The sequence below is a fragment of the Protomyctophum parallelum genome (assembly GCF_964188405.1).
Source record: "Protomyctophum parallelum genome assembly, chromosome: 7".
In the NCBI taxonomy this organism is placed as follows: Eukaryota; Metazoa; Chordata; class Actinopteri; order Myctophiformes; family Myctophidae; genus Protomyctophum; species Protomyctophum parallelum.
Window position 1 is genome coordinate 13,829,064 of NC_139705.1, and position 11,836 is coordinate 13,840,899.

The following is an 11,836-nucleotide window of genomic DNA, read 5'->3' on the forward strand; positions in this document are numbered from 1 at the left end:
TATTTGCATTTGAACACACTGGAGACCTACTTACTTGTGCCACAAAATATGCTCCTCAAGTTTAAAAAGAAAATGTATTGTCGCTTTTTAATGACAGTAAGCAGTAAAATATTGTATTCTACAAACTTTCTGAAAGGGTAGTGTATTGTGCTCTCAAACAATTGGCTCTGTATTTTACCTTATTATTATTATTTTACCTTCAATATTTCATGAAAAAGGTTGAACGCATTTTCCTTCCAGATTTGCTAATATACTTAATAAACTATGTATAATGATGCTATGCATTATAAATGAAAATATCTATAAATCTATCTAATCATTGGATAGATGTCACTGTTATGTGTGTCCATTTATGCTCTAAGGAGAGGTTGCTGTCGGGTACAGCTGGAAGGAAAGGAAGGAAGGAAAATGTATTCCGGATAATTCATGATAAGATTACCCTATACTAGAGTACTGAAGTCCTGATGTTACAGGGTTACAGAAGTATTTTTTCTATTGAAAATCCCATAGGGAAATCTTAGATTGCATCATATAAGAACTGTGTTCCAAAAATAAACAAATCAGCCCCGTGATTCTGTCAGGTATGTATTGTTTATTTATAATATTGAGTTACGGTACATTTGTACAACGACTGTGTTTGGAGATGGTTTTAAAATCGTGTCACGCTTAATACATTTGTACCTTTTCACCATCAGTTGATGCTTCATATCTATATGGCAAAAATCACTGGGCACATTTTTGGGACACAGTTCTTATTTGATGTGATCTAAGATTTCCCCATGGGATCACCTTCAATACAAAAGATTACTGTGTGACCTCTAGCAGTGATGTCAGACTAGGTGGTTTTCAACCTTTTTCATATCAAGGCCCATTATTTATTTGGCATTTGATCCACAGACCACCATTAACAATAATGTAATAATGTACGGGTTCATTTGGTTTCATTTTACTCTCTCAAGAGTTAAAGATCGATAAGGGTCCATTTGTTTACCAATCATTTAACTGGGGACCACCTGGAACCCCCTCAAGGACCACTGGTGGTCCCCGGACCACTGGTTGAGAACCACTGGGGTAGACAGTTCTCTATTTTGTGCTCAATGCAAATGTCCTCCCACCCTTCTTCATTTCACCATGATCTGACTAATAGCTTAACTTCACTGTCACTGAAATAGAACCTAGAGAAGTTATGAAGAATCTTTAGATATTCATTTTCAAAGTAAAGATGTCTTAAAGGGGCATGGTAAGGACTAAAATTACAACATTCATTGTGCATGAAATACGATACAAAGCTAACAGCATGGTAGCAATGTTTGGGAACAAAATATGAACTGAACATTTGCTGGTATTAATCTGTGGTGTGGTATGATATCTAACATACATTTTAAAACAACATGTATGAGTGGTTTGGTTTCAAAGTGATTGCATACAAATGAACAATTGAAAGCTGCAAGCAAAAAGGCTGACTTCACAGTATAAATCATGAGGCAGCACACCAGAACACAGACATCTTATATCAAATTGGCACAAATTTGGGACACCGCTGGCAAAGTTTCATGACAACAAATACAAAGAATGTTTTTGTTCTTTTTACATATTCTCATTATCACATTCATGAATAACACCTATGGAACCAAATGGGGAAAACACAGCAAAGCAGTCGTTTCTACAATAGACCGGGCAGCGCAGCCCCCACTCCTCCGCCTCCCCGTCTCTAATTCCATTAAAATTGCAAAAATCTATCTCTATTTTTTAGATAGACATAGATAGATATACATAATACATAATGTGTAGCTAATATTAGTGTCTATACGCCCCCCCCCCCCCCCCCCCCCCCCCCATAGGCTGCATGCACCTAATTCCATTAAAATAGCAATATCTATTTCTCGGTTGCTGTTTTCTTTCTTTCTTGGAAATGTACTGCGTAATAAGTACTAATATTAGAGGCTATATCCCCCCAATGTTGTGTTATTTTCAACCATTAATTCATATTCTTCTCTGTTGCCTGTGCATGTTCATTGACGTGTGCAGAGTCTGCGGTGTGTGTGTGTGTGTGTGTGTGTGTGTGTGTGTGTGTGTGTGTGTGTGTGTGTGTGTGTGTGTGTGTTGACTGGGCAGAAGAGCAGGGAGGCAGAGGGTGTGCTGCCCTGTCTAGTGTAGAACCGACTGCTTCGCGAAAACACCAGTGGTATCCATTAAGATAGTGATTCTCAACCACTGGTGGGCTGCGATGGTTTTGCAAGCGGGCCCTCAAATAATTGGCAAAACACCAAAGATTATAATCATAATTTCACATTAATATAAAACAACTTATGCAAAACAAAAAAGTTAAGTTTGAAAATGAGTTTTCTTTGTGATACTGTTACAAACTGTGGGTGGAACGCTTTTGAAAATTAAGAGCTGGGGTTGTCAGCTAATCTATGTGCTAGAGAAACCCTAATAATAAAATTAGGGTACAGTAAAAGGTATTCTTTATTTTGTTGCTACACTGGATTTTCTCTACTTGTGAATAAGAGGAAATGTAAAATGTCAATGTTTCAATAATTTGTATCAAGTAATATCCACACTTCCTTCACTGTAGGAAAAAGGCAATTCCTTTTTTTCTTTTTTGAATACACCCATCATCCCTCAGCTATTGTTGTTTTTAAAATGTTAACAATACTAAACTACAGCTAGTTTGGTAGCTTCGTAGCTTTTATTATAAAATGTTAACAATACTAATCTACAGCTACTTTGGTAGCTTTGTAGCTTTTATTATAAAAAATAGAATGCCTGTTGTGTCTCTAGCAGCTTCTTGTAGACAGCTGACACTTAGGCCACTGACCTAACTCAGGCTGCAACAGTACCATTTCTATATGATTCTCTTACAGTACCTTGTTTGCAGCCCTCATACCGTAACATTTCTATATGATTCTCTTACAATAACTAACATAAAAAAGATATGTTTTGATATAAAACAAGATATGACAAAAGCAGTTAATTGTATTAAAATCAAATGTCAAAAAGATGACTAGTAGTATCATTAGTAAATTAGTAATTAGCCATTACTGGCAATTAGTAATTGCCAGTGTGAGACCTAAACACTGTGTACACGGGAGGACATTCATAAATGCTGTTTTACCAAGAGTGGTGAAGACATACTGGAAAGCAACAGTGAATGAATGTACACATGTAACCTACAGTATGTTCCACTGAAAACATTGAGTTACACCTTAATTTACAATGGCCTAATTCCAGTGCATTGTATAATTTATGTATACTAATCAGAAGAAATGCAATTTAAGTATATAATGATGATGTTTTTGAATGATGTTATAAGTACCACCTGTTGCATACTGCCCAAACTATTATAACAATTATATTACCGAGTACTTACACAGTGCCTCTCTCCCTCAAAACTCGACCCTTGACCAAAGGTAAATACACAGGCTAACTGAGAAACTGAAATAAGACCATCGTAATGTAAAGTGCTACTTAGGAATCTGTCTGCAGTTTAGTCTGCGGCCTCATGTTGCTCCTTCTCCTCTGGCACGGACATGAAGATCTTCTGACAGAACATGGTGAAGATTTCTGAGGAGAGACAAGCCATCGTGTGAGCCACTCCTGTTGTTTTCCAGCCAGCTCACCCCAGGCTAAAAATCTAATAAGGTCTGAGCTATGAAAACATTGGGTGGAACACCTTGATTCAATTCCATCGCCACCAGTACAAACATTCCAATTGCATCAATACTCAAACGTTTTGTTACTGCACTAATACCTTTCCATGAATTCCACAAGAACCCATCCCCAGCCTGGACTGTGCCAAATAAATAGACAAAAGGCTCTATGAAAACAAGCTCTGCTACTCACCCAGCATCTTCTGGACAACGTGGGGTTTCTTCCACTTGTATCCCAGCAGGTAGGCCGGGATGCCTGTGAGAATGATGCCGCTGCCCACCAGGCATTCAAAGGGAGCTGCCCAGAAGGACACCACGATCATGAACACACAGCCCAACACGAAAGTCACGGGGATGAACAGCCAGATCTGGAGGAATTGGAGAAACAAGTTATGTCAAATAATAAGTCTTAAACAATAGATTTCTTTCAGTCTTTGTTTTTTTGTTTGGGAGGGGTCCTTCATTTAGACAGGAATGAAGGGTGATGTGATACTACGTAATAGTAATGCTCTTCCACTAGCTCTGAGATTTGCACCCTCTGTGGACATTTTTAAGAACAGCCTTAAAACGTTTCTCTTTGAACAAGCATTTGTAGATTGTTCAACTTGAATTTGCTGATTTATCTTACCACCATTTTTCACTTTAAAAAAATAATAAACCGGTGCTATTGAATTGAACACCCTGGCCTGTCGGCCTGTCGGCCTGTCGGCCTGTCGGCCTGTCGGCCTGTCGGCCTGTCGGCCTGTCGGCCTGTCTGCCTGTCTGTCTGTCTGTCTGTCTGTCTGTCTGTCTGTCTGTCTGTCTGTCTGTGTGTGTGTGTGTGTGTGTGTGTGTGTGTGTGTGTGTGTGTGTGTGTGGGGGTTTTACAAATATTGAACCAATGAAAATTATTTAAAAAAGCGCTAACTCCACTAAACCTCCCAACACCATTGGATCCTCAAATTGCCACGGCCCACGGGTAGTTTGTCTCCCATTGACTAGAATGACGCAGTCAGATGGAGCTGACTGGAACCCTATCTCCACATTGTCAGTGAAATAAATAATTATAATAAAGGGGGGGGGGGGGGGAGCATAATAAAGAAATATATGGTCATGACTGATGACTCATAAGGAAAAGGGGTGAAATGTGTGTTTTCCTCCAGAATCTCAGTCAACAGAAGTAAGAATTCACCAGTGCACATACTGACGTATGTGTATCATTGATTTGATCAAAGTTCTCTACCTTAATGGGCCTGTGGAGGTCGGGCTTGGTCCAGCGGAGCCAGAGCATGCCAGCGATGGCCATGCCCACACACATCCAGGTGAAGAAGCTGAACAGGTTGATGACTGAGAAGATGTCGTTAGAGATGGCGTACAGCATGGACAGGCAACACTGACAGAAAGGAAAGCTAACGTTAGGCCTGTACAATGTATTATTAGCACACGAGACATCGTTTTGTATAACTCTGCCAAATCAAGCGGTCTTCATTAGGAACTATATTTAAAAAGAAAACGTTTATATAATGAGACCTTTAAAAGGACCTTATCGGCGTGTGGCATGTTCAGCCCATTGTCATTGACTAACTCACAGTATACTTGACATTACTCTCTCAACCACACTCATAGTACATAGTATATACTTTTGTACTTTTACTCAAATACATTTTGAATTCCGGACTTTTACTTTTAACAGAGTATTTCTACATTGCAGTATTGATACTTAAGTAAAACGTGAGTACTTTTTCCACCACTGGCTACTCACTGTGAAGATCAGAGAGGGAACAGGAGTAAACATGTCAGTATGGACCAATCCCAGAGCAGCAGGAAGCTGACCCTCTCGAGCACCAGCATAGAACAGGCTGTTGAAGGAGAAAGAGGACGACAGCTCATTATGAATGTCCATCAGTCAGCAGGAAAAAGGTGAAGATAAAATATACCATCGACAATCTTAATTGAAGTGGCTCAACAGGTGAGCAATGCCATGGTGACATTGTTCAACAAAAACAAATTTTGTTCACACACACTCAAAGGAAGTACAGTATGGTACAGTGCATGAATACATGGATGTGCAGACGCACGCACGCACACGACACACACACACACACACACACACACACACACACACACACACACCGTGCTGAAGTGAAGAGTGACCCGTTGACAGCTCCAAAGCAGGACAGGCCAACGAACACAGGAATCAACCAGGACATGACACCAAGGTGGTACTCTCCAAAGCTCTGTCACAACACACACACAATGTCAGCTCGTATTCAGTCAAGCTTGTTGAAATTGAAAATGTGTGTGTGTGTGTGTGTGTGTGTGTGTGTGTGTGTGTGTGTGTGTGTGTGTGTGTGTGTGTGTGTGTGTGTGTGTGTGTGTGTGTGTGTGTGTGTGTGTGTGTGTGTGTGTGTGTGTGTGTGCGCGTGTGTTTCTCTGGCTCCACTGTTTATTACTCACCACAGCGACAGCCTCGGACTCAACCATCTCTTCTGGAGAGATGGTGGTGAAGTAGGCCAAGTTGGTCAGAACATACACCACAGTCACTATCGGCATGGAGATGATGATGGACAGGGGCAGGTTCCTGGTGAAGGAAAAGGTTGCAGGTCATTTTCAAGGAAACCCCTCAACTTTGGATTAATCATTTTACATCCATTCAAATATGAGTCTCTAAAAGTCTCAGCGATTTCTTTTCACAAAAGACATCAGCATCGGGTTTTAGGTGAATGCATCTTTCATGCAATGCCATAGCCATGTTCCATCACCTTTGATATGTCACCAAGAGTTTGATAGGTTGATGATATGTGGGTTCTAGACAAAGCAGTCTGAACACTGGAGGGCGTATGCGTTGCATGCTTACAAGACGTCTTATTGCCGTCTTTGTAATGGATGCCACGGACGACAAGACGTCTTTTAAAACAAAATATTTTTTTAATTCTTAATTATTATTTTTTCAACCATATTTTGAAAATTCCTCTAATCTGGTGTACAGGTGATGACATGCACATTACATGCATAATAGAATTACAAATTATTTCTTTCTTCATAATGGGAGAATTGGCACTCAGAGCCTAAACTGGTGACCACCAGGTGGCGCTGAAGGAGTTTTAATATGCAGCTCTATTATTGTTCCATACCACCATACATTCAGCAGATAAGCAAGCTTAGATAAAGATGTGAATGTAAGTCATTATAAGCATTATATTTACAGGAGAATCTGTACAATCCTCAACACAACCTTGATCACATTTAAGTCACCTCTCTGGATTGATCATTTCCTCGGTCACGTAATTCAGGTAATTCCTGGAGAAACAAAACAAACAAACCAAACATTTGTGTGCATTCTTTAGCAATTGTTGAAAAACATGTTTACTGTTTCACAAGGACACAAATGGATTTGAATTTGTTTTACCGACTGTCTTTCTGCCTTACCAGCCTCCAAAAGCAAACAGACCACTGTAGAGAGCTAAGACAATGTTGCCAACTCCCATTTTAGTGCCTTCAAAAGCCAGCTCTGGTGTAAGGTATGGCGTATTACCTGCATGCGGACACACACACACGCACGCACGCACACGCGCACACACACACACACACACACACACACACACACACACACACACACACACACACACACACACAATTCCTTTTATTATTATTTCCTGCAAGTCTGTTGCACTCTGCATGTTGACAGACGTGGCATTTTCAAAAATCCCACTATACTGTATCCACACAGCTCACCTCCAGGATAGAGGATCTGCTTGTGATGTACTGGCAACTTAATCAAGTCCGTTTGAGATGACATTTAAAACATTTAAATACAATTTTAAACACCACTACAAAAACTACAAACCTGGTTCCAATACCACTGCCTAGTCTATCTACAGTGGTAGAACAGGCTTCATTGAGGTGAACTCTACAGTACACCACTGTTTCCCAAACAGTGGGTCGTCGACAAATTTGTGGGTCAGTTTATTTTTTTTATTATTATTTCAAAACATTTAAAAAAAAAACATTCCCAAAAAAGCACATTTTATCAAATGATTTCCCCCCCCCCCAGTAATTTCATGAAGAAATAAAATAAAACTTAAAGAAATTCCATAAATTAGCTCATTTGTGAGCATCTGCTGTATTCACTAGTTTGGGTCTAATTTCTCTTTTGGGTCTTGAGCTAAAAGGTTTGGGAACCACTGCTCTACACAGTCAAATCCTGTCCATTTAACTAATGAGGTTGTTGGCCCGGGCCGGCCTAGCGGTCTGATCACCTAGTAGGCTCCTAATGCAGCCTGACAAGTTCGAGTCCCGTTCCTGACCAACTTTGCTGTATTTATTTATTTATTTATTTGCTGCTCCCCTTCTCTCTCCCCTCGTTTCCTGTCTTTTCACTATCAATAAAGACAAAAAGCCCCCAAAATATATTCAAAAACTAATAACAATGTGGTTGCGACTTATAATTGGAATACATGCATACCAGCAGAGGTGCATGAGGAGAGCAACTGGCATCATTGAGGATGCCACCCACCCCTCCCTCTCACAGTCTGATCTCCCTTATGCCATCTGGGAAACGGTACAGGAGCATCAGTGCCAGGACGGAAAGGATGCGGAGCAGTTTCTTTCCCCAGGCAATCAGACTACTGAACTCTAGCAGATAGGACATGAACTGATGACATGAACTCTATGTTCAGTTTTTAAATGTTTTTCTTATTCCATTTATCTTTTTTATGATAATTCCTGTAGTTTTTTAGGACTTATTTATATTCAGAGTATTGTCTTGCACTTGATATAGGCTATTTATTATTGTATGAGCCTGTGTATTCTTTTAACTAGGAGAAACGTAATTTCGTTTTTTTCTGCTGCTGCAGTTGGAAAGAATGACAAATAAAGCAATCTTATCTTATTATTATTAAACAAATGTGAGAGTGTCTAAAGTCTAAAGTGAGAATGGTTCACTACATGTGTTGCGAACCTTTTTTTAATTGCAAAACATTGAGCAAAAGAAAAGTCATATAGGGAAGTCCAGTTTAGTTATGTAACCGTGTGTTAACAAGCTGTTTTGTAACTGTGAAGATGATCATATAAACTAAACTAAACTAAACTAAACTAAACTAAACTAAGACTTCAGTTCAACCTTTGAGACCGAAGGGGTCCAGTTTGAGGTCCAGGTTGAGGTACCCCTGACCTAAAGCCTTCGTTCCACTCCTGTCTCTTTCAGATGGAAATGACTCCTTTTTATGGCTGAGCCATATTTACATGCATTATCCCCCCTGCATCATTCCTGAAGGAGCCCAGCACCACAACAGCCGGCAAGCCCCCCATGCCCAGTTTCCATGGCAACACAGCGGTGGAGGACAATGGCTGGTGGGTGTGGTCTGACGAGGGAAGCGTGAAAGATGTAGGCTACTGTATGTAGCACGCTGTCTTCTTATCACGCTGGTTTCTCAACGTCTGGTGCTGGGACCAGGGTCAGTAATAGGGGATTCACACGGAGACGGACTGAATCCGTTTCATTGGAACCGTTTCCGAATACGGTTGCCTGGTCCCAGATGGCTATGATTCACATTGCCCGAGATTCAACAGCGCACCCGGGTACACTTGCATAACACACTTTAATCCTCCTGATGACGGTGTGCTTGATGGCTGGCGCGCACGGACACTGACACGCATCATTCACACTACCACAACATCTGCCAAGTGGTCCCGAGTGCGCACCCGGGACCATAGTGTGAATCCCCTATAAAGGACCACTTCACCACTTTTCAACCTACCTTCATGTAATTGGTCGTCACTAATGTTCATGATAAAATGCCACAAAAACGTTCTACTCGGTCTGTGTCTCATGGGAGGGCTGTGGGCAGTTCAGAAACCCGTCTACCAGTGACATAATCAATGGGGAATCCAAGATAATAGAGACTGCAGACTTTCTATTCCTGAAAAGTTGCAATGCGACAATGGAAGCAATGGATAATAAAAAAATGTTTTATAAATTGTGTTTTAAAAAAGAAATCTTCCTAACGATGATGTCACTGGTGGACGGGTTTCTGAACTGCCCAGAGCCCTCCTATGAGACACAGACTGAGTAGAAAAGAATTGTGGTATTTTATCATAAACATTAGTGAGGGACCATACAGTATATGAAGTATGAAGTTGAAGTGACAAATTCAAGAATAAAAAGAGTCTGCACACCAATTTCTGCTCCCAAACGCATCTTTAGTGGTATTTGAGTGGTAAACCGGACTTTTTTAATATTCATTATTCAATTATCACTGTTTTTGATCCGGCACCCCAGCCTAATATGGTTTTAGATGTGCGTGTCTTGTGGCTGTTTTTCAGCCTCCTTTGCCACAGTGTACAAATGCAACCCAATGGATTTCACAGAGTAGTTTGGGGTCCCAGAGATATTTTTTTTAATTATCAAATGGGGGGTCCACTCCATGCCCTAATCTAATGCATTATGAAACTGGGGGTGGTCCTTGCAATTCAAAAGGTTGAGGACCACATGTGTCTGTGTTTTGTTCATCACATCACTCTTATATGGTGGTCCCTGGTACAAAACATTTTCAGATGGTGGTCCTTGGCCAAATTAGTACGTTAATACAAATATAACTATAATACGACTGTGTGTGTATTTGGTCTACCTGCTCTTCACTTGAGAAATGTCTGAGAAAAGGTCTAACCTCTACTGGTTTTCTTTTACTAGGTTTATTGATAAGCACACTTATTCAGACAGTTATACAACAGAACCGGGAGGACACTGATCAACATAAACATTTACACTGTAAAAGAAATGCTGTAAATTTTACAGCATACTGTAAATCTACTGGTTTTCATGTGGTACTTCCTTAAGGTCAACATTTCTCTCCAGCGGAGTGGTAAAAGTTTCAGCAGAGGACCCGGGTTTGAATGTCAGCCAGGTACTAGGAATTTACAGAGTGAAGTAAAGGAAGAAAGTAAGGTGACCTGAATGCAGAATGGAACCGGTTCAACTTTCAAAGCTGGTAGATTGGACTTACCTGTGCCGATCTGGATGAAGCCGAACATGATGATGATAGCGAGTGCTACCAGCTTTGAAGCCGTGAACAGGTCCTGGACCTTGGTGGCTGCTCTCACGCTGATACAGTTGACAAATGTCAGGGAGGCTAGAAGAAGCAGACGGATTGTTGTCAATGAATCGTCATTAATTAAGTGAATATAAATCAAGTGTAGCTTGTATTGTTTGTTGTCAACATTTTATGGAAGAGAACACATCTCAGCTATTGTTTGTTATGATGATGATTCATCTTTAGCAAGACTAGAGATATGCAATTGACCATATATGCACATTATGGTGACCATTTTGCTCTCACAGTATGTCATACTCGAGGGGGAGAGGGGGTGGGAAACCCCATCTTGTGACTGACGAAATAGGGCTGTCACAATTATTACATACCGGTAATCGCCTAATCGCAATTATTTGAGATATTATTATTAGATATTATATTATTTTCGCATAGCACAGATATCCGTGGCAACTGGCAAAGACTTGGTCTTTTCCGTGGCACTGGCACATTTTAGATTTTCTGTTTTACACACCATTACAATGTTCTATTTTTTATCATAACACCCAATGTAAAGTCTCCAGGTTTTCTCCAGAATAAGTATGGCAATTATGTATTATGCCACTATGGCACATTAGGAGTCCACTAGTACTAGTGGTTCTCAAATGTTTTATTTGCAAAGACCCCCTGAGAGTGTTCAAATGGAACCAAATAGACCCGTAAAATTCCATTTGGTTCCATTTGAACACTCTCAGAGTTACAGATCTGTTATGGTCATTCAGGGCTATCTATATATGCGTTACTGGTAATATATTGTCTACTCATTTTGTATGTCCATGGCAAAAATGTAATGTTGACAAAAAATATCCACCACAACCCAACATGGCGATGACCTCTGCTGGTGTGCAGTACTCACTGAGACACAGGCAGGCGATGAGCTTGGCGGCGCCGTCGGGCACGGCGCAGCTCGGGTAGAGCGGCTTCAGGAGGTACGTGGCGAACACCAGCGACACCACGTACTGGGATGACGGGCGGATGATGAGCATCTCCACCCACAGCTTCAGGAAGGCTGCCAGCTCGCCGTACACCTCCAGGATGTAGGTGTAGTCTCCGCCCGACTTGGTGATGGTGGTGCCCAGCTCGGCATAGCACAGGGCGCCCATGGTGGACACCACC

The 11,836-nt window shown here is 40.9% G+C and overlaps 1 protein-coding gene across 3 annotated transcripts in view; it reads right to left on the reverse strand.

The window, feature by feature from the left end:
• Positions 1 to 1,835: 1,835 nt before the first annotated feature.
• LOC310861206 (large neutral amino acids transporter small subunit 1-like) overlaps positions 1,836 to 11,836 on the reverse strand; it is a 14,611-nt gene continuing 4,610 nt past the window's right edge. For all 3 annotated transcript variants that reach the window (XM_083768557.1, XM_083768556.1, XM_083768555.1), the window contains 10 exons: positions 11,577 to 11,836; positions 10,637 to 10,762; positions 7,062 to 7,167; positions 6,888 to 6,932; positions 6,090 to 6,213; positions 5,766 to 5,869; positions 5,395 to 5,491; positions 4,876 to 5,025; positions 3,847 to 4,021; positions 1,836 to 3,567 (listed from right to left, as the gene is read on the reverse strand). The exon at positions 11,577 to 11,836 is cut by the window's right edge and continues 47 nt beyond it. In XM_083768557.1, the coding sequence (XP_083624683.1) occupies positions 3,491 to 3,567; positions 3,847 to 4,021; positions 4,876 to 5,025; positions 5,395 to 5,491; positions 5,766 to 5,869; positions 6,090 to 6,213; positions 6,888 to 6,932; positions 7,062 to 7,167; positions 10,637 to 10,762; positions 11,577 to 11,836 (1,264 nt within the window). In that variant the 3' untranslated portion in view covers positions 1,836 to 3,490. The remainder of the gene's footprint in view (positions 3,568 to 3,846; positions 4,022 to 4,875; positions 5,026 to 5,394; positions 5,492 to 5,765; positions 5,870 to 6,089; positions 6,214 to 6,887; positions 6,933 to 7,061; positions 7,168 to 10,636; positions 10,763 to 11,576) is intronic.